This window comes from Manis javanica, chromosome 7, assembly GCF_040802235.1.
Source record: "Manis javanica isolate MJ-LG chromosome 7, MJ_LKY, whole genome shotgun sequence".
In the NCBI taxonomy this organism is placed as follows: domain Eukaryota; kingdom Metazoa; phylum Chordata; class Mammalia; order Pholidota; family Manidae; genus Manis; species Manis javanica.
The window spans coordinates 34,458,904-34,482,689 of NC_133162.1; the positions used below are offsets into that span (position 1 = coordinate 34,458,904).

General features: G+C 36.2%; 1 protein-coding gene across 4 annotated transcripts in view; it reads left to right on the plus strand.

The window, feature by feature from the left end:
- The window catches only part of IDE (insulin degrading enzyme), a 111,405-nt gene that overhangs the window by 66,057 nt on the left and 21,562 nt on the right, over positions 1 to 23,786 (plus strand). For 3 of the 4 annotated variants that reach the window (XM_017661810.3, XM_037015716.2, XM_017661825.3), the window contains exons 10-17: positions 294 to 374; positions 962 to 1,065; positions 8,355 to 8,457; positions 11,356 to 11,478; positions 13,296 to 13,378; positions 16,516 to 16,660; positions 19,120 to 19,230; positions 20,174 to 20,294. In XM_017661810.3, coding sequence (XP_017517299.1) covers positions 294 to 374; positions 962 to 1,065; positions 8,355 to 8,457; positions 11,356 to 11,478; positions 13,296 to 13,378; positions 16,516 to 16,660; positions 19,120 to 19,230; positions 20,174 to 20,294 — 871 coding nt within the window. Of the gene's footprint in view, positions 1 to 293; positions 375 to 961; positions 1,066 to 8,354; positions 8,458 to 11,355; positions 11,479 to 13,295; positions 13,379 to 16,515; positions 16,661 to 17,146; positions 17,292 to 19,119; positions 19,231 to 20,173; positions 20,295 to 23,786 lie in introns of all 4 variants that reach the window. The other variant, XM_017661819.3, reaches the window with a different exon arrangement.

Below are 23,786 nucleotides of genomic sequence, written 5' to 3' on the forward strand. Positions count from 1 at the left end.
TGGGTCAACAAGTCATCGTGTATACAATTGTTGGCTCTCACAAGGTTCTTCCACTGTTTTCCTAATTCTTTGACTAATAGCTTCAACAATTTAATCTAGGGAATCATGTTCTATATTTATTATTTTCATTCATGTTGTCTACATTTCCAAGTCAAGCATAGCCATTTTTTAAGAAAGTTTGGTAAAGTTAAATATGGAGTAGAAAGTCTGTAGTGCAAACCAAACACTAAAAAAAGTATTTCTGAATAATAATAGTTGACTTAAGTCTAATTGGATTTAACTTTCTATTTTAGGACTTAAATGCTGTTGCTTTTAGGTTTAAAGATAAAGAGAGGCCACGAGGTTATACCTCTAAGATTGCAGGAATATTGCACGTAAGTTTGTTGTTATTTCACTGTGTACCTTGGTGTGTAAAGTATTTCAGTGAACTTGCATATATTACTCTCCGTACTATTGGAAGTTGCTCTTACTAACAAGCATCCTCTACATTATTTTTCTTCACTAGCTGAAAATATAAGCCACTTCTCCCCAACAAGTTTTCTAATTGCTTGTCTGATTTTATTCATGGAAATTAAGACAGGAAAAGTTCAATCACAAAAATATATGTGCTCTATATTAAGAATCCTACAGGTGTCAACATCAAATTTTCTTCATTAATGAGTACTTAGTTTTTAGCCAGAAATATTAGTCACATTTTTCTCTGAAAAACTGACTTTGCTTGCTATGATATAAGGGTTTTTGGAGATTAACTGCAAAATCATCCCATAATATGAAACTGCTTAAAGTGTGGTAGGAAAGAGAAAAGATTCAGAAAGTTTTTCCAGTGGCATAAAATTTAATTGAAAGGAAGAGAGGAATGTAAAATAGTGGATTTAATATATTAGAAATTTATTTGCTTTAATAAGACTTTGTAGTAGCCTTGCATATTTTATTTATCTGTTTATTTTTTTCTTTTAATAAGTATTATCCCCTAGAAGAAGTGCTCACAGCAGAATATTTACTGGAGGAATTTAGACCTGATTTAATAGAAATGGTTCTTGACAAACTCAGACCAGAAAATGTCCGGTGAGTCACTCTACAGATTTTACTGTCATATACTAAATTTTCAGTAATGATTAGAATCTGAAAGTCTGGAATTGTGAATAAAATGCTTTTAAGCTTTTTATAAATCTTAAATACAAAAGTAAAGAGACTAGTTTAAAAACCCAATACCAAACATCCTATAATCAATACATGGGGAGTCTTTTTTATCTTTGTCTACCCCTTTTCACTCTTCCTTCCTCCACTCTAGATTATTTTGAGGCAGTATCTCTAAAACAGGATGACTCTTTTTTTTAACATTATCATAATTGCATTACAATGAATAAATATAATAATAGATTGTTTTAATCTGGGTTCATCCTAATTCAAATACCCAGGGTATCGGCTCACCTATCTGGCTTTATAAGCAAGTGAGAACCTTGTGTTTGTTTTAAGTTGACATAAGGTGTTGGCCTCAGAATCCTTCTGACTGACTGGTGGTTAACCAGGATATCAAAAGTTGGAGGAGCGCACAGAGGTATTCCTATTAAGGAGGGTCAACTCTAAAGAGGTTATAAGCTACCACATGATAATTCTGCCTCAAAATTGAATTTCATCTGTATTTTCTAAGTCAAATAATAGAATATACTTGACTGGCACATATTTTAGATTTTTTGTTTTTCTCCTCTGTCAAGCACATATTTCCAAAATCCTCCTGGGGAGTTGGCATTTGAATAAATATGTTTTTTTGGAACAGTCATTTATGAATAAAATCAACAATCTGGTATGACTTTGTGAAGAAAAAAAATTTTCTAACAGAACTATTCTATCAAAGTGCTTTTCCTAGTTTCCATTGTTTGACCTTTTCCAGGTATATACTAGCAACAAACAGAGGGAAAAGTAAAAAATATTATTGGTGGTTTCACAGATCTACACCTGTGATGAAATAACATAGAACTATATTGAACCAATACATTGTATCAACACCAATTTCCATGAGATCATGGACAGATCACTTTTTTCTTTGACCTGTGTTTATTGAATAACACACAGTTTTGATGTTTTACTATAATTATATAAGATGTAACTATTGAGGAAAACTACTATTTTTGTATCTGTGAAATTATAATTATTTCAAAGTAAAAAATTAAAGATCTTTACAGTAGCAACAAATATAAGAAATACATAGGAATAAATTTAACCAAAGATAAGCAGGATCTCTACAAAGAAAACTATTCAACAGTGCCAAGAAGATATTAAAGATCTTGTTCATAAATTAGGAGACTTGCTATTATTACAAAGTAATGTCTCTCCAGTCTAATTCACAGACTCATTGTAATCAAAATCAAAATCCTAGCAGACTTTTTTCTTTTAGAAGTTGATAAGCTGATTCCAAAATTCTTATGGATATACAATGGATCTAGATTAGCCAGAATACTCTTAAACATAAAAACCAAAGTTGGAGAACTCAAACTGCCAGATTTCAGGACTTAACTATAAAACTACAGTAATTAAGACATTTTGTATTGGCATAAGGGTAGACAAAGAAATCACTAGAACAGAACAGAACATCTAGAAATAGGCCCACACATACTTGGTCAATTGGTTTCTTATTGTGGTAGAAACATTACATAAAATATATAATCTGAGCCATTTTTCAGTGTACAATTCCGTAGTGTTAAGTATATTCATATTGTTGTGAAACAGAGCTCCAAAACTTGATTTCATCTTGCAAAACTGAAACTATACCCATTAAACAACTCCTCTTTTCCCCTTCTACCAATCCCTGATAACCACTGTTCTACTTTGTGTTTCTATGGATTTGACTGTTTACATACCTAGTATAAGTGGAATCATTCAACATACCTTTATTTCACTTAGTATAATGTCCTCAAGGTAAACCCATGTTGTAGCAGGATTTCCTTCCTTTTTAAATGTCAATAATAATCCCACTGTATGTACGTTTTCTTTATTCATTCATTGTTGGTCAGTTGATTTTTTTGACAAAGTCACCAACATAATTATATTGGGAAAGAAAAGTCTTTTCAATGCATTTACTTTCATGATTAAAATACATGGAAGAAAAATACTCAGAACACACACTAAATCATTTCAGGCAAGTCAAACAATTTAAATATTTGTATTTTCCTCAATGTAGCTTATATATTCCAAAAAATTTCAACCTAAATACTGTTGAATTTTACTATATACCTTCTAAAAACAAAACCTCCTGTCAACACAGGGAGAAAGAGCTTTGAAATAGAACTCACTGGACAGTTGTTAAGGTTCCTTCCTGTGACTAGTTATATTTGGTTTTGTCACCTACTGGCCATGAGATCTTGGACAGATCACTTTTTTCTTTGACCTGTGTTTATTGAATAACTGTTGTGCAGCCTCAGAGCCCATCATCCTGCAAAGGGGAAATGTGAAAAATTAACTTTAAATAATGTCATGAACACTGACTCCCATTCATTTCCCTTGAAACTTGCCCATCTGCAAAATGGTGATATACTGTTATCTATGACACAAAGTGATTTAGCAAAGTTGAAAAATGTACAACTATAAGATTATATCATATAATAAGGATGTGCTTTTTTCACAGGAAAAATTGTGGTTTTAATTGTGTTCATATAATTCTTGATGCCCTAGAGCTAGTAGTTTGATCCAGCAATACTTTGAAGGAGTGAATTTGCAGGAGCATACTACTTGTGTTTAAACTGCATGCTCCTAAATTTGGTATTTTACACAGAGTTGAGAACCTCTTTTTCTCTACCTCACCTTTAAAAAAACGCTTTTTCTCTTCAGGGTTGGTCTGGGTGGAGGTTATAGCTGTAATAGTAGCTGATCAGTGATACAGTGCAGGTAATAGTGCCAGCTGCCAGGCCAGACTGGGGTTGCTTGAGGGTTAGTTTACCTTCTTTCATACCCACTGAGGCAAGTTTAACATTGCAACCAGGTAGGAAAGTATGTCAGATTGAAAGGAACCTTAAAGGACATTTATTTCAACCTCTGTCAAATGTAAATCTTTTTTTGCAATAATTCCAACAAGTAGTTAACAGCCTCAATTTAAATTCCTCCGAGAATGGGAAGCTCATTAAATACCAAAGTAGCTAGCCAATTTCATTTTTGCCAGTCCCGATTGAAAGTTTTTTTTAAATTGGGGTGCACTTGACATATAACATTATATTAGTTTAAGGTGTACAACATAAAGATTAGATGTTTGTACATATTGCAAAATGATTACATTAAGTCTAGTTGATACTTGTCTCCATACATAGTTAAAAATTTTTTTCCGTGGTTAGAACTTTTAAGATCTCTCTTAGCAACTTGTTAGAAGAATGTTGACTTGATTTACCTTTTCAAAGACTTTTACTGTTAATAGTCCATCATCATCACCCACTCCCTTTGATCTTGTCATTTGGGACCATTTTACTATATTAAACCTACACATACAGCTACAGAGTCTTGGCCACATGCCCTGTTTAAGTCATAAATCAATCCATTCATTTGGGAGCAATTATTCTTGGGGAATCCATGCAGGTCTTAGTGATAACTCTTCTTGGCTAAATGTTTGACAGTCTAACAGTTGACTATAGAATATTATCAGAGTCAATGCCTAGTCCACAGGTTTATGGTTTTTATGTCCCATTCCTTTTCTTTTCTGAAAATCAGAGCATTTGTCCATCTCTAGTCTTCTGCCTCTTCTCCTGTCCTCCAGTATTTCTCAAAGGCATTGGGTGATGTTCCTGCTGGGATTTGTTAGTTGCCTAAGCAACAGAGAATATGACTCATCTGTAGTGGAGATGTGAGTTCATTTGAGTCCCTTGGCTGGCTCCCTCACCAATCCTGGGCCTCAACTCCTTGTTTGTGTTGTTTGGTCTACCTTGGCAGTTTAAAAACCCATGATTCTTTCAAAGACTATGTAAATAAAAGGTCAGTAGCCCTGTCACCTTCTCATAGGAGACCAGCGCGCCATGTTCTGCTTTAGGTCAAGTGTGCTCTCCGAGGATGAGTTCCTTTCAGGTAGGAACTGTGTTTTATCTTCCCTAGAATTCAAGCTAGTAAGGGCTCAGTAAATGTTGATTGAATTCTCTTAAGCTTTTAAGAGATTCCTTTTTTTAAAAAAATTTTTTAATATTTTTTCATGAGCCTCAATTTCTTTAGCACTTTTAGCCTTCCTGTCACTGTTAAGTTTGGTTTGGGTCTCATCAATAGTTTTTTTTTATTTTCTTTATTCTTCTGTGTGTAATCTTTTAAAAATATGATTTGATACCATAATCTTGTCACTTTCTGCTAGTGGAAAGAAAGATAAGGGTTCATCTAGTTTGAATTCCTATTTGAAAAGTAATGAAACTGAAGCCTAGACATTTATCTAACTTAGATCTTGACCATGATTTTGGCAAAATCTGAAAGAAATTGGTCAGAGTATTGACCAGAATCTAAGTTTCTGATGGCTAGGTCTGTGCCTTTTTCATTAATTCTGTTGAATTCATCACAGTTACTTATGAAGCCTCTCTTTATTCTTGGATGTCTACCTGCCTTTCACAGGGATTATTTGTAGAAATCTTGTGAGAAGTCATTCCTTGGGAACCATGTTGCCTTTCAATGTCTGTAGTGGGACACTCACTGTTTCTGAATGGGTCCCACCCAGCTCCAGCAGCTGTTCATTGCCTCTGAGGATTTCTAAATGGCTGACTTGAAATCACAGTGAGCCTTCTCTCTAACCCTCTGATTTCCTTCTCACTGTTGTAAGCTTCAGTATGAAAATAAAAAGTATTTTCTTTCATATTTCTAAGGATTGCGTTAGTACCATATCAGAAGCCAATTTTTTGCGGGCAGAATTAACAGTAAAGGATAGCATTGCCACACTTACACCCCAACTTAAGAAAGATAAAAGACTATTTTTAAGCATAATTAAATTTCCAGCATATAGTCTAAGATACTGCAATGTCTGTGCCAGTTTTTCTCAGCCTCGTGCAGTTAAACACACTGAAGCTTTCTGTGGTATACTTTGATTATTGCGACTTCTCTTTTCTTCCTTTTTCCTAACCCATGTACTCCTTTGCTTCCATACTCTGGTTAGTAGATTTCTATATAGGTTTGGTGAATGTATACTGTCTCTATTGTCCCTTCCTTACCTTTTATAATTTATTTTTAAGTACATAATCTTCCATTGTTTATTTCAGTTTTGAATTCCTCAGTGGTACCCTAACTCTTGCTCTGCACCTAGTTGATATTTGTCTAGTTTGAGGAACTGTGTTTATCTACTTCATACTTATTCGCTTATGATAGCATTTCAAATGTTACCCATGTGCTGCACTTTGGTATATAACTATCTAAATCCCTTAGGATTGTACCTGAACAATCTGCCTTCTCCCCTTGCACTCCACTTTAACCTGAGTATTACAGGGCTGCCCCCAGTGTCTGCTTTTTTCTGTATCATATAGTTGTCCTCCGTAGCATTTGGCAGCCTTCCCTGAGATTTTCCACTTTCTCTCTCAGAACTGAATTTGAAGTTTTCTTGTTTCAGAGGGCAAGTCCATTGCCAGATGAAAGCTTCAGTCTGCACAAGTTATGATCAGTCCTTTGCTCCATTGTTCTGATGCCTGGGCTGTTGTTCAGGGAAGCCAAAGCTGTGTGTAACAAACTTCCAAAATCAGGCATTTCATGGAAGAGAAAATGGGAATACCACCACTCTACCAGGTTATTCTGCTTCCTAAACATTTTTCAGAAGTCTCCCTAGGAATCAGTCTGTTCATTCTTTGTGATATCAAAGAAGGTGGAAGCAATTTCTAGAGCTGAGTCTCAGCAGGCTCTGTCATGTTTTGAGTGAATGCCCTTAAGAAATGTCATGTGCCCTTCATGGAGTCATGTGAGTTCTATGCCTACTCTGCATACCACTCAAAGGGGATTCTCAAGCTACCAACATGCATCTCTTTTTCTGAACATACTAAGAGAACTTTTTTATCCATGAAACCCTATGATTCCTCTCTCTGTTTCTGTGTGATATATTATTTGGCATGGTTTTTAGAATTGGTAGTGGTCAGTGGCAGCTAGGTCAGATCAGGAACACCTTGAGCTGGAAGATTAGTTTGCATTCTAACAGATAGATGAGTTGGATTGCTTATGATATCTATCCTAAAGCAGATGATAAGACCAAGTCCAGTTATCCTGGTAATTTTGTCTGGAATGAATAAGAAATAGATAGTGGTTCAGATAGTCAGGCATTAAAGTTGAGGAGGTCCAATGAGGAGCAGGTGTTTGGGACACAGAGATTAGGATTCTGAAAATGGATGGGTATTCCCTAGAAGGGGGTTTCCTTTGCAAATTCTGGGCTTTCAGCTGTGAGGCCTTCAGTGGGTAGAACAAACTTCTGGGAGCACAGGTGAAAACAAGCAGGAACAGACATGGACCTAGTTATTTGAATTGGGACAGATCAGGAGACATGGAACCAGTAACAGGACTGGGAAGCCATCCAAGCTATTGGCCTACAACTCTTTTATCCACAAGATTGAAAATCAGATTCTCTGCTGATGGGAGTGTAATGATTCCAATTTTGATAATTAAAAGGCAGCAGAGGCAGAAATGTCCCAAATCCTCCAGGGGATGGGAGTTCTGCTGGTACCCAGCTGTTTTTCTCCTCTACTCATAATCTTTGACATCATTTTATCTCTGCCTTCCCTCCTGAGCTTTTTTCTTATATGTTCTCTTCTGAACTGTTTCTACTATCCCAACAAAGAAAGCTTTTCGTAAACCAGAAGATGAGAAACGTTTCTTGGCCTTGTCCCCTTCTCTTCTATCAGCAGGAAGACCAATGTACATGGATAGACATATTTGTTGATAGTCTCTGGCAGGACAAAAACATAAAGCACAAACTTAGCAAGGAATAGTAAAAGTGTGGTTTTGGTTTTTTGTATCTCTGAATGAGCCAACAGGTTTTCTTAGCCATTCTCATTAACCCTGGGCCGAGCTGTTCCTTGGGAGTGCTTTGTTTTCCCTTTTAGGGACTGTTTTTCAGCCGACCTTGTTCCATGCCTACCGCTGCTTCCCTTTTTTTTGCTCCTAAAATTTTAATCAGTAGTACATCCACATGAACCTTTCCTGAAAGTACTTTTTTACACAAAAAAATGGTGGGCTATAACCAGAGGATAACAGACTATGATCAGAAACCTCAATACATAAACTGCCTTTTTTGATCTAAGCCTTATGGGATTTACTGGATCTTAGAGGCCCATCGTATTCTGGGATGTTATTTACATTTTCATGAGTCAAGTTCTATAAATTTAAATATACAACCTGAGTTTTTTCTGTTTGTTTTTTCCATATATCTTTAGGGTTGCAATAGTTTCCAAATCTTTTGAAGGAAAAACTGATCGCACAGAAGAGTGGTATGGGACCCAGTACAAACAAGAAGCTTTATCAGACGAAATCATTCAGGTAGGTTAACTTATCTGTGAATAAGCCTGATGTGTGGGAGGCACACAAGAACTTGATCTTCCTGTATCAAACAGCTTCTTGGCTCAGAGTGTGGAGTGGTGGCCCACTGCTGCCTGTATGGTCCTGAGGGGAGTGAACAAGAGAGGGAGAGCTGGAGCTTAGATTTTTGCATGCGAAAATGTCACTTTGTGTCCATTAGACCAGACCAGCTGTAAAGGAGACTCCCAGCCTTGTGCAGTCAAAGATCACTGAAGTCCAAAGTATACAGAGGAGCAAAGGCAGCAAGACAGGCTGGAAGAAATGGAAATAGCTTAGAAGACAGGTGCTAAGGCTCCAGAGAGCTCACGATCTTGCTGTGCACACAGGGAGCAGTGTCTGAAATTCATACTGCCTTCACATTAGGAGGACCTGTATATTTTATGTCTCATATTGTATCTTTGCTCTTTTTGTCAGTATAGGGGGATTAGGGTTTGTTTCAAAACAGGTCTGTTCAGATAGTATGTTACCCCATTGATCACATTCATCAAGATTTTGTTTGTGAGTCTTACCTACTTGTGCAGTACTTTTTCTCTTTTGGTTCTCAAGTCTGTGGCTTTGAATGTGTTCATAGGAAGATACCAGAAGGCCTTGGTCTGACTAGATTCTAGTTAAACTCAAGTAATGGACATTTCTTTTTTCTTTTTTTGCAGTTTTTTTTGTTGAGGTATAACTGACATATAACATTAATTTCAGGTGTACAATATAATGAGTTGATACATGAATATATTATGAGATGATCACAATAAGTTTAGTTAACATCCATTACCATACATTGTTACAAATTTATTTTCCTTGTGATAAGAACTTTAAGATCTACTTTCTTAGCAACTTTCAAATATACAATACAGTATTGATTGACTATAATCACTGTAAACCGCTCATTTCGTCGCCAGGACTTACTTATCCTATAATTGGAAGTTTGTACCTTTTGGCTATCTTCACCTATTTCACCCATCCCCCATTACCTGCCTCTGTCAGTTACTAGTCTGTTCTCTGTATCTATCAGTTCAGTTTTTTGTTTTGTTTTGTTTTTTAGATTCTCTGTATAAGTGAGAGCATATGGTATTTGTCCTTCCCTGTCTGACTAATTTCACTTAGCATAATGCTCTCAAGGTCCATCCATTTTTTGCAAATGGCAGGATTTCCTTCTTTGTTTCACTGCCAAATAATATTCCATTGTTTATGTATACACCATGTTTTCTATATCAATTTGCAAAGAATTTTTATGTATTATTTTTAACTTAACAAATTTGGAAAGTTTTCAAATATATTAATATTCAGTACTTATGAAGATTTGCAAAACATGAAATACAGAGGAATAAAATGATAGCAATTTGGCAAAATATATCAAAAGCCTCAAAATGAATCTGTTTAGAATTAACTCTTCTTATGATAGCTATCATAAGAAAGTAATCTTAAATGAAAATTTGGTCTGGTCTGTAATGTCAGACATAAATACTTTAGGACCCAATGATGTAATGGAATATTATGTAGCTACAAAATATTTGCAATAAGATTTTAATAAACTGGAGAATAGATGATGTCATAATACTCTAGAAACAAAACTGCCTCTAAAATTCTATGCAGACTATTAAAACTATTTTTAAAAGACATGGGTAAAAGAGAAATATAATAAAATGTTAACATATCAGCTGTTTTGGGGTCTTGTAAATTTTTTTGGAAATTTCTTAAATGTACCTAGGTAATAACAATACAGAAAAAAAAAGAAATAGTTAAAGAAAGAAACTCATCACTGGTACTTCTCTGACCGCTACAGCACAGAAGGAGATCCTGGGGCACTTGTGTTTGTGAAAAGAACTTAAACTGCGAGGAAAGCCAATCTATGAATTAATCCTAAAACAGGAGTGAACCCTTACTCACCAAACTGTCTGAAACCTGCCCTGAATGGGAATTTTTAAAAAACAAACTTGTTTGGAGCTCAGCAGTGAAATTACATGCTAAGTTTCCCAGTACTACTATTTAATCATTTAGGAAACTTAGGTTGCTTATTATAAATAATATGGAATCTCAGTGCCAAAGGACACACAAATGCAGGGACCAAAATAGTGCTGCAAAAGTAGCAGGGCTGTGCCTCATCAGCTGGAGACCAGGTTTCTGAACTCAGAATTACTGGCAGTCAGGTTTCTTACTTCTTTTTAAATAATGAAAAGTCTTGTAAATTGGAGTTCAACAATCAGTGGCCTGTGATCTGTCTTCTTAGCTTTTGGAACTAGGCTATGGAACAGATCCAACCTGCAGGTTGTGTCAACCCCTGTCCCACAATCCAAACTTAAGTCTCAACTTTGTTCTTAACCTTGTGCTTGAATTACTGGTTCACTTGGAAGTGCATATGATCATCTGGGAGAATTGTGAACCAGGCCTTAAGAAGAAGTAGTGGAGTGGAAGAGGCACCCTTAAGCCTAACTTTCAGGCCATATATGCATGTAAGTTAGTGTAGCTAAAAGTTTAACTATTATATAAATATACTGTTTTCTAGTCATTATGGGAATATGTCCCTGTGCAGATTGTTCTCCATTCTTTAAAGAGCTAGAGCAAACATCATCTTCATATGGACCAGTGCCTCTCGGTGTTCCAGCCTCAGATTGTTCCTTAACCTCAGCTGGTCATTTTGGAGCTGTGTAAAGAGGAAAGATAGATAAGTATAAAACTTTGATTAGTACCAGAGAGACCAACTTGTTTCATGAAAAATCATCATTAGATCTTGGGATTTGCCTCTTTGTATATGATGAAAAAGAATGCTGTGACATTTATCCCTTACTATTTGCCTGAACATTAAGCAAAGGGAGTATTGAATCAGACTAATTGTTTTTGTGTGTATGTGTTTCATTATTCATCCAGAAATGGCAAAATGCTGACCTCAATGGAAAATTTAAACTTCCAACGAAGAATGAATTTATTCCTACAGATTTTGATATTTTACCATTAGAAAAGGAAGCGACATCATACCCTTCTCTTATTAAGGTAATATGTTAGATTCAGTGATTTTTAAATTTAGGGTATGGACCTATTGCATGGAAGCTACTAGAGATGATTTCCTGTATTTGCACCATGTTGATTTTGTTGGCTGTCATACTGAGAGGTGACAGGAGAGTTACAGAGAGAATAACTAAGAGAAATATTAAAGACTAAAAATGTTAAAGCAAACAAACTACTGAACAACTTAGAATCTAGGGAATTGTTTTCTTTGCAGAAAAAAAGGTAAATCTGGGCTGTAACCAAAAATCTGTTGAAAGTTAGCAACTTTTTTGCATATTCACTGGAGACCCAATAAAGAAGCAAATTTATGTTGCATCATGACAGTTAGACATAAGAAGAATCTCTACAGCCTGGAAGAGAGCATATCTAAGGGAAGCTATTGGGTTCCTGCCCTTAAAAACAATTGTTATTTTAACAGAAAGACTCTGTGGAATTAGTCATTATAATGGAATTACATGCCAGTGAAAAGGGTGATTGAGAAGTGGATTTGTTTTTTTTCTCTTCTTCAGAATATTTTTTTCATGTCATTATATCACATTTTGAGTAAACTATGTAGAAAAAAGGATCAAATTATTACAGTACATCCTTTCTCTTCTCTAAACTTGCCTCCATAAACACACATCTTTCTTTTCATTTTCGTCAAATGATTTAAGATGCAAGTTAACTGAGTTAGATGAGAATTAGTGTTTAGGAACATGAAATTTATCTCAAGCAACTAGATTATGAATCAGACCACCATTTTTCTTTAAAAATGACATTTTAATGAATTATAGATTATTCAAAGAGAAAGTTTATTTGCCTCTCCTATTTTTAGTTGTTTGTTTTAAATAGGCTTTCTCAGAGTAAACTAAGAACATTAAACTACTTATACCTCTTGTCAGAGTTTCAAGTGAACATCCAAGCATTTTAATGCAGTATGAGTGAAGTGAAGAGTCAAGGTAGTAGCTTGATTGTTCATCCTTGGCTGTGTTAGTTATCCATTGCTGTATAATAAGGTACTCCAAAATTTAGCAGCTTCAAACTACAAAAACGTGTTTTATCTCATGCAGTTTCTGAGGGTCAGGGATCTGGAAGTGGCTTAGCTGGGTAGTTATGAGGTCTTCCATGGGGTCACAGTCATCCTGTGGGCCAGGGCTTCCATCACCTGGGGGCTTAGCGAGGGCTAGAGGACTCTCCAAGTTGCGGTTGTGTGGTTGCTGTCAGGCAGTATTCTTTGCTACATACATGGGCCTCTCCTGAGAGTTGCTAGACATAGCAGCTGCTGGCACAGTGAGTGGTCCAAGAGAGAAAGTGAGTGATCAAGATGGAAGCCACAGTGTCTATTTTATATTCTAATCTCAGAGGAATCATACCATCACTTCCATCATACTCTGTTGGTCAGGTAGACTAACACTGGCCCTGTGTGGGTGACAGGACTACACAGGTCCTGAATGGCACCTTGAGGCTGGCTGCCCCATCTTCCCCTAAGGACTCCTGCCTCCGCCTCCCAGTGTCCAGAAGGACAGACAGGGCAATTGGTATTGACATCTCCACATTCTGTCTCTTCCTCAATGGTGTCACCATCTCCATAACCCAGGGAAGACAGAAGGATGATTTCTCTGCTACTGGAATCATCAGTCTTCCCTCTTCAGCTTCCCACCTGGTGACCCTCTGAGTACTCTTCAAGGCCATGAGTTGGCAGCCTCTCCAGAGCAAAACTCTCAGTGACATCCTCTGTTCTGCTCCTCTTAAAGAGTGATTTGATTGAACTTTTTTGCTGAATGTACCTATATTTCCCTAACCAAATTGTTTCTCCATCACAGGATACAGCTATGAGCAAGCTTTGGTTCAAACAAGATGATAAGTTTTTCTTGCCAAAGGCATGTCTCAACTTCGAATTTTTCAGGTATGTAAAATGGATCTAGCTAGTTTCCTATAAAAATCAACAATTATGTTTCTAAAAGTTTTCTTTACTAGCTTGAGGGTTCATGTCTAGAAAGCAAAGGAATTAGAGTTATTTAGCTGACACAAGGGAAGCTGCTGTTGTTCAGGGTTATTGTAAGACCCAAGATTATTGATTCTTCCTTTCCATTAATGACTGTGTCATGTAACTGAAATGACTTATGTTAACTATTAGGAGGACCTTTGTAACCTCCAGGGTTTTGGAATCTGGGGAGGCTATAGACACACCCAGAAGTTTCACTGAAGAAAGATGAAATAACTTGGGGTGTTTTTTGTTGTGGTTTTGGTTTTGTATCCCTGGAACTTGCCCAGAAGACGAGGTAGTAGACACCAAACGATCTTGAATTCCTTCCAGCCCTGTAACTGTCCAGAGCCCTTAGATATTGCTTCCTTTATTCCCGCCTTGGTTACTTAAAAGTGATTTAATAGGAAGAAGATGTCTAGTAAAATTTATGAATACTGATACTTTTGCAGTGATTTTTCAGTATAAATCTTCATCTGTCTCCTTTTAATATTTGTATGGTGAAGTATATCACCATGTGAATTTTACTTGTGAGTTTACACACCTTATAATTTCATATTTCTAAAAGTCAGTGATCCATGTTTATGAAGTCAACTTATCATGTAATTTTAATATGATCAGCATTTCCACTAATTTTTCTTTTTTTCCTTTTTTTTTAATTATCTTTATTTCCACTAATTTTTATTTGATTAGCTTGACATGAAATTAAAGCTAGGTATGTTTTAAATGTTTTGGGAAAGGAAAAAAGACTCTCTAGATAGAAAGTTGATACTTTAGCAGAAAGTTTTGTTGAGTTTGTAGGGATGTAAACATTGTGTTTTATAGCATGAGATTCATAGACTATCTGGAGCTGTACTGAGATTATTTTTTACACCAAACACAGGCTCTCCAGCTACAGCTTATTGTTGGTAAATAGCATTACAAAGCTGGTTTTATTTTCTGCTAGTTCTGAGTGATATTTTTAATATACTCCATGCAGCTTGTCAACACTTTTCCATTTGGTGTTTATGATTATGAATCCCTTCACAATGCCTTTTGTTTGACATTTTTGCACTCTCTAAACTGCTCAGCACAGTTCTTAAAATTTAAAAACACCAGCTCCCCCCCCAAACCCGCTCTCTGTGTTCTGGTTTTCCTAGAGGTAAACGCTCTTAGGTTTCTTGTTCATTCTTATATAAATTTTGTGTGTGTGATATCCTTTCAATCTTTAAAGAAATGGGATTATATTATGTATACTTAGTTACAGTTTTTAAAACTCTGATCCATATTTAAGTATATAGCGCCAGATTGCAAAATAATATTTTTTAAATTAACGAACAAGAACTGAAGCATTCCAGTTGAGTAATGTTATCTTTTAAAAATTGGTTTAGGACCCTCTCCAATTCACCAGCACAGTTGGTATGAATGCAGCATATTAGGACACTTCTTGGGATTGCATTCTGAGCTTGAGCCATTTGGCTTTAAGCTTCCAGACGTGGCTTTTTCTGCCTTGTCACTAAAACCTAAGAAAGGTACATAGGTGCTTGTGGGGCTAAGTCCTTTCATAGACTCGTCTACTTTGATAATTTTACTTTGGTGAATTGTGCCATAAGTTTCTGACCTGCTGCTTGCCTAAAGAAGAAAGTCTGTCCTTGTAGGTGATATTTTAAAAAATTCAACGACATAGTAGTAATTTAGATTTTCTGGGTGGAGAATGTTTGCATAGCTGTTCACTCCTATTTTTGCTTCAATATCAGCTTTGATAAAATTGTTGACTTTGCTATCAGTACATCAAGTTATATTACTGTGCCACAGATAGAGTGACACTTTTAATTCTCTGCCAAACAAGCCAAGCAGGCACCTGCCTCAGGTCCTTTACAGTAGCTTTTTCTTAAGCCTGGAAATTTCTCCACCCAGATCTCTCCAGGAGCTTGCTCCTTTGCATCCTTCAGGTCTGGGCCCAGATGTCACCTTATCAGAGAGGGAGGCCCCAATTAACCATCTGTGTAAACTAGCAATCCTCCTAACCCAACACCACCACCCATCACTTCTGTTCCCCTTACCCTGCTTAATTTTCTCCATAACTATCACCAGCTGATGTGTCATACTTAAATCGACTGTTTCTCTCTTCCAAATACATTGTAAATGCTGTGAGGTATGGGACTATTCCTGCTTGTTCCTTCTTTATTCCCAGTACCTAAAGAAGAGCCTAGCACTGTAGTAAGGAATGTAATACATACTTGTTAAATGAATGAATCTTTTACTTGATTCTCATAAAGGTAAGCAGCGTCAAATAGTCAAATGAACAGGTCATTTGATTTGCATTTGAATCCTAACTCTACTGCTACCAGCCAAGGTGACATGAGGAAAATTATGTTTCCTATTTGGGAAATGAAGATTTAAATTAGGTGATTTATGTGGTTTTATTTAGCTCTTACACTGTAATTGTTTCATGTTTTTTCCTACTCTTTTTCACTTAAGTATTTTCCTATGTTAATACTTTTTCCTAGTTCTGGTTGCAATTATATGGTGGAAATTTCTAATTAGTTTGCTAACAGTGCTCCAACTGTATTGGTTTGGGGGAAAACTCAGAGATCAGCTAACATTTTTACAGGTCTCTGTTTTTCTCTCTTCGTTCATATAATCATCGCACATAAACTTCTCAATCTCATATTCTTGTCCACCAAGGGTGTGGATTGCCTAGAGGGAGAAAGAGGACATGCAAATACTATATCAGCTCTATCAGCCATACCTTTTCCTGTTAGCCTAAATGTAGCCATACATTTTGGGCTATCCCCACTCCTTAACTGCCCTGTGTTTGTAGTTTCTCCATTGTGCCACACCATCTGGGGTAAGCAGTTTCTTCTCCCTCTTCACTACCACCAGCACATGTGGCATAGTTCAGGCTTCTTTTTCAGACATCTTGTTTTTTTCTTCATGAGAAGAAGTAGAGGCAAGAATTCAAATAATATCTTTAGGAAATTATATTAACTGTTGTTCAGTGTCTTGATCCATCTCAAAGGCCACATCACATTGGGAAGTAATAAATCAGCTATTTTACTGTCAACATTTTCTTCCAGCCCATTTGCTTATGTGGACCCCTTGCACTGTAACATGGCCTATTTGTACCTTGAGCTCCTCAAAGACTCACTCAACGAGTATGCATATGCAGCAGAGCTAGCAGGCTTGAGCTATGACCTCCAAAATACCATCTATGGGATGTATGTAAGTACTCACGTCGTAGAGCCTTCCACTCATCAACATTTTTTATATTGATTTGATGGAAGCATTTTTGATTGAGGGTATGAGTTTAATTTCTTTTTTTTTTATCTTTATGGCTAATCACATTTTCTCATCATTTAATTTTTAAGTTAGCTATTATTCTAAGTGTTCAGCAATATACCATTCATATTATGCAAATTTTCCTTGATTTCTTTTTTTTTAACATCTTTCACCAGATTGTCATATTTTTCTCTTCAAAATTGGACCCTGATTTAGGTTTAGCTATCACTTATTTCATATCTGAAGTCTCAGTCTTTGAAAACAGAGAATGAAGCCGTCCTGCCATTGTAAAACATGAGGTTGGCCTATACTATTTCCCTAGAAATTCAGGTCATGAGGCTGCATATCCATACTCTTCGGTCATGTTTCTTCATTACCATGCCACTGCTTGAGGTATCAAAGCATTTCTTTTGTTTTTCTTTTTGTTAGTCGCTACATTTATGCTGATCCTCTCCATTGCAACATGACATACCTGTTTATCAGGTTATTGAAGGATGATTTAAAAGAGTATACATATGCAGCACGCCTCTCAGGTTTGAGCTATGGCATTGCATCAGGAATGAATGCAATACTTGTAAGTAAAATGAAAACAAAAAAAAAAAGGCACCACACCGCTTAAGCATTCTGTTGAGCTTGGAAAAGCTATTAACTTCTGCATTTTCAAGCAAGAAGATTGATGTTTTTTTCCTCACACCTATTTAATGATTGAAGAACTCAGACTAATATTAGTTTCACTAACGAATGATTTAGTAGAGTTGAATGCATCTTGTGAACATGTGTGTGCTGCATTTATTTGCATGTTCCTCTGCTTGAAATGTTTAACATAGTAATCCTGAAAGCATGTTATTCTTTCCCTGTATTTGAATATATTACCATCTTTAAGTGAAAGGTAGCCATGGTTATTGTTGTTGTGCTTGAATTGTACTTATATATAAACATCCTTTATTTCTGCTAACAGTAGTAGAAAGATCCTGTGTTCAAATACATCTAACATTTTCATTTATTTTGTAGCATGCATCATTAACTGCTTTTAAATATGTTTTAAAATAAGCATTATTAAAAGCATCCCAAGAAATAACTAGATCCTTTCTCTTGAAACTGTTTCTGATAAGTTTCCAAACTTACATTTCTTTTCCAAATTAACATCACTCTTATGGCATACATTCAGCCTCACTCTTCTTGAAAATTTATTGGTAACAACTAAAATGAGAGCATGTGCTATATATTCTCTTTATAAATTCTTATACAAAATATTTTAGGGGTTTTTTTTTATTGTTGATTTTGCAGTGACTTTTTTTCATTACACAAATACAGTTTTCTGGTAGCTTTTGTTTAATGTGTAAGACTGTACCTAACCTAACCATTCTTACAGTCCAGGGAAATTTGGTTCTCAGAGATCAAAATAAACCTCAAATGGAAAATACTAATCTGTTGTTTCATTTTTTGCTATTGAGTTTTAGTAGAGTATTACCATTAAATAAGTAATTTTTTTATTTGTGACAAAACGTGCTTTCTGCTAGTTGTTAGTTTAGTTCCCATGATATGTGATGTGCTTCCCATTTCCAGTGACCTTCAGTCCTGCTGAGGTACTTGCCTATCATTTTTTATAAGGTAGAGGCTTTCATAGGCATTCTAGTTGCACTGCATCCTCTACTGTTGTGGGTACCACCATGTGGAAATAAAATGATCAGCATCCCCCACTTCTCAAACATTATACTTTCAGAGACTGTTAGTGTAAATTGCCCTATGGTGAAATCTTGATGGTACAGACAGTGTATTCTCACTACATATCTGTTTTGCCACTGGCTTTTTGTACATCAACAGAATCATCAGGCAAGCAAATGGTGAGATATGATCCTTATTGGGCAACACTGAATGAGAAAAGTGGCAAAATGCCATATAATACAAAATTGGGGCTGTCTGATTTCTCCAAAGATGATTTGGGGTCATATCCAATAGTTTGCTAGATAATACTCCACTGTGATTTTTACCTTTTTAGCACACCTATGAAAACCTTAAGCCTGCCATTCTTTAGAAATTATTTTTGAATATTGAATTTAAAACATGGTCTGTCATTAATTTTGATTTAATAAGAATATGCATTTTGATATGGTGTGTGCTGCCATAGTTTGGCAGAACGTGAGTTTTCCTACTGTTGATTATGTTAGAAAAATAAAATCACGCTTTTCAGGTACTAGTAAATAAAGATGGTTGATGTTATCTTTCTTAAGTGTTAAACTATATTTATAAGAAGGTAAATTAATTGAATTTCTTATTTCATTTTTATTTTAGTACGCCTGGTTTTGGGATTTTCTAAATGTTTAAAAATCGAGCTTAAGGTACTTATTTAGAAATCATTCCATGTTATTTTAAACTTTTAATACCCTGTACTCTCTCTGTAGCTCTCTGTGAAAGGTTACAATGACAAGCAGCCAATTTTGCTAAAGAAGATTATTGAGAAAATGGCAGCCTTTGAGATTGATGAAAAAAGATTTGAAATTATTAAAGAGGCAGTAAGTTTTCTGAACTCATTTGTATAAATTTTTTTTATTCATAAGGTAATAACACCATGTTATGAACATTTTTGAAAAAGAGGAGAGGAGGGAAAGAAGCAGTCATAGCCCCATGGCGGTCATCTCACCCTGCTTTGCCAAATCCTGTGTTCTACCCAGAAAGCAAGCTTGGGAGACGGGGGGACACCTGGCCCCCTTCTCTGCAGGCCCTCAGAGCCAGGAGTTGCAGCACTGACTTCCAGAGAGAGGCTTCAAGTAGACTTCTAGAAGGTTCCAACCTCCTTCAGCAGAACACACAGTTGTCCAGGCTGAGGCCTGCCTATCATAAGACCTTGTCACATTAAAGCAGATTGTTTAGGCTTGATGTACCTTCCACATAAATTCACCTTGTAGTTGGCCTTAGCTATGAGTTGGAAAATCATTACTATGATTTTCCAGTAATGGAAAAATGAGATGCATAGCTACTTTAAGAGTCAAACTATGACCTTCATTGTACACCAAAGGAAATTACCATCAGTTTTCAAATGAATATCCAATATTTTATATATTTAAATATACATGTTGCTTGCTTGTAAACTTTTGAGATGACCTTATAGTTGTAGAATCAAATGCCAACAGATGGTGACCCTAAAAACTGGGGATAACTTTCTGAGGGATGAAAGATGTCCCATAGTGAAGGCACTGAGAGTACACGTCAGATGCTGGAGATAGAGCAGCAGCCTGGACAAAGAAAAAAGCATGCCCTTTAGTTAAAGCATCAGAGAGGAGTAAGCCCCATTCTGAATTACCTAACTTCAAGAGGAAAGAAGCAGAAATTCCCACATCCCAGTAATTTGAAAATGCATAATGATTTATACAAAATTAAGTTTGATTATAGTTGATGATTTTGAAATTATTTTAAAATGATTCATAAAATTAATAAACCCATGTCTCCCTCCATCAGTACATGCGATCTCTTAACAATTTCCGAGCTGAACAGCCTCACCAGCACGCTATGTACTACCTCCGTTTGCTGATGACTGAAGTGGCCTGGACTAAAGATGAACTAAAAGAAGCCCTGGATGGTGAGACTCTTTTTCTGTTTTTAACCCAATACTTCCTTCACTTTTTTCTAAAATCATTTTGGTATCTTTATGCTTTCTCATAACTGTAGCTCTGTTAAAGCCAGCTGTGTATACTTCTATATAAAAACAGTGGTGGCCTTTGAAGTAGCTTTTATATTCAGGTAGTGTAGCCACATTTGCTGTTCTCAGCCTGGCCCCACAGCAGGGAATTATTATTCTTCATAGATTTCTGCAGATGACTAAATATTTCAACCTAAAAACTTAAGTTGTTGATATTGAAGTTTTCAGAAGAAGAAAAAGGGACTGAGCTTGAAAGTCTTACCAACAGAGAGTGCTCAGGCATCTTTAGATCTGTTCAGTTAAAAACTGAAAATGTGTAAAACCCCAAAAGTCATCTTTTGTTGCTTTTTTTTCTAAAATCTTAAATCTAGTTTTCAGATGTTTTGCTTGAAAGTTCTAAATTCCTTGAGGGGCAGTGGTTATGTCTTCCTTTCATCCTCTTTATTTAGAGTCTAATACAATGTCATTTCCTCTGTGTGTGTCTAAAGAATAATTTAAATGGAATGATAATCCGGGATTGTTAATATTGGAAAGACTATAGACTGATGATGTCACCCTTTATTATTGTTAATCTTGTTCATTTCTCAGCATTTCTTTACTAATTAATTTTTCTTCCTAATCTCAGCAATAAGAAAAAAAGAATACTGTTGAATTTTTAATGATCTTTTGTGAGAAGTCCTTACTTTACTATGTAACTCTAATGTTCTAGATGTCTTCAGTGACAAATCAAGAACAAAGTATAGAAAGTCATTATTTTCTCAGATGCCTGAGGCATTGGGTAGGAGTACAGATTATAAAATCCATTAACTAGAACAGATGTATTTTTTTAAAATTTTATTATCATTAATCTACAATTACATGAAGAACATTATGTTTACTAGGCTCCCGCCTTCACCAAGTCCCCCCCACAAACCCCATTACAGTCACTGTCCATCAGCGTAGTAAGATGCTGTAGAATCACTACTTGTCTTCTCTGTGTTGCACAGCTCTCCCCATGCCGCCTCCCCCACCCCCACATTATACATGCTAATAGTAAGGCCCCCTTTCTTTTTCCCCGCCCTTGTCCCTCCCTTCCCACCCATCCTCCCCAGTCCCTTTTCCCTTTGTTAACTGTTAGTCCATTCTTGGCTGCTATTTTGTTTCTTTAGTTTTTTTCTTTGTTCTTACACTCCACATATGAGTGAAATCATTTGGTATTTGTCTTTCTCTGCCTGGCTTATTTCACTGAGCATAATACCCACTAGCTCCATCCATGTTGTTGCAGATGGTACAGTTTGTTTTCTTCTTATGCATGAATAATATTCCATTGTGTATATGTACCACATCTTCTTTATCCATTCATCTACTGATGGACACTTAGGTTGCTTCCATTTCTTGGCTATTGTAAATAGTGCTGCGATAAACATAGGGGTGCATCTGTCTTTTTCAAACTGGGCCGCTGCATTCTTAGGGTAAATTCCTAGAAGTGGAATTCCTGGGTCAAATGGTATGTCTATTTTGAGCTTTTTGAGGAACCTCCATACTGCTTTCCACAATGGTTGAACTAATTTACATTCCCACCAGCAGTGTAGGAGGGTTTCCCTTTCTCCACAACCTCACCAATATTTGTTGTTGTTTGTCTTTTGGATGGTGGCAATCCTTACTGGTGTGAGGTGATATCTCATTGTGGTTTTAATTTGCACTTCTCTGATGACTAGCGATGTGGAGCATCTTTTCACATGTCTGTTGGCCATCTGAATTTCTTCTTTGGAGAACTGTCTGTTCATCTCCTCTGCCCATTTTTTAATTGGATTATTTGCTTTTTGTTTGTTGAGGTGTGTGAGTTCTTTATATATTTTGGATGTCAACCCTTTATCGGATCTGTCATATATGAATATATTCTCCCATACTGTAGGGTACCTTTTTGTTCTATTGGTGGTGTCCTTTGCTGTACAGAAGCTTTTCCACTTGATATAGTCCCACTTGTTCATTTTTGCTTTTGTTTCCCTTGTCCGGGGAGATATGTTCATGAAGAAGTCACTCATGTTTATGTCCAAGATTTTTGCCTATGTTTTTTTCTAAGAGTTTTATGTTTTCATGACTTACATTCAGGTCTTTGATCCATTTTGAATTTACTTTTGTATATGGGGTTAGACAGTGATCCAGTTTCATTCTCTTACATGTAGCTGTCCAGTTTTGCCAGCACCATCTGTTGAAGAGACTGTCGTTTCCCCATTGTATGTCCATGTCTCCTTTATCATATATTAATTGACCATATATGTTTGGGTTAATTTCTGGAGTCTCTATTCTGTTCCACTGGTCTGTGGCTCTGTTCTTGTGCCAGTACCAAATTGTCTTGATTACTGTGGCTTTGTAGTAGAGCTTGAAGTTGGGGAGCGAGGTTCCCCCCACTTTATTCTTCCTTCTCAGGATTGCTTTGGCTATTCAAGGTCTTTGGTGGTTCCATATGAATTTTTGAACTATTCGTTCCAGTTGGGTGAAGATTGTTGTTGGTAATTTGATAGGGATTGCATCAAATCTGTATATTGCTTTGGGCAGGATGGCTGTTTTGACAATATTAATTCTTCCTAGCCAAGAGCGAGCATGGGATGAGTTTCCATTTGTTAGTGTCCTCTTTAACTTCTCTTAAGAGTGTCTTATAGTTTTCAGGGTATAGGTCTTTCACTTCCTTGGTTAGGTTTATTCCTAGGTATCTTATTCTTTTTAATGCAATTGTGAATGGAATTGTTTTCCTGATTTCTCTTTCTATTAGTTGATTGTTAGTGTATAGGAAAGCCACAGATTTCTGTGTGTTAATTTTGTACCCTGCAACTTTGGTGTATTCTGATATCAGTTCTAATAGTTTTGGAGTGGAGTCTTTAGGGTTTTTTATGTACAATATCATGTCATCTGCAAATAGTGACAGTTTAACTTCTTCTTTACTAATCTGGATTTCTTGTATTTCTTTGTTTTGTCTAATTGCCATGGCTAGGACCTCCAGTACTATGTTGAATAACAGTGGGGAGAGTGGGCATCCCTGTCTTGTTCCTGATCTCAGAGGAAAAGCTTTCAGCTTCTCTCTGTTCAGTATGATGTTGGCTGTGGGTTTATCACATACGGCCTTTATTATGTTGAGGCACTTGCCTTGTATACCCATTTTGTTGAGAGAGTTTTTATCATGAATGGATGTTGAATTTTGTTGAATGTTTTTTCAGCATCTATGGAGATGATCATGTGGTTTTTGTCTTTCTTTTTGTTTATGTGGTGGATGATGTTGATGGATTTTCGAATGTTGTACCATCCTTGCATCCCTGGGATGAATTCCACATGGTCGTGGTGTATGATCCTTTGAGTATATTTTTGGATTTGGTTTGCTAATATTTTGTTGAGTATTTTTGCATCTACGTTCATCAGGGATATTGGTCTGTAATTTTCTTTTTTGGTGGGGTCTTT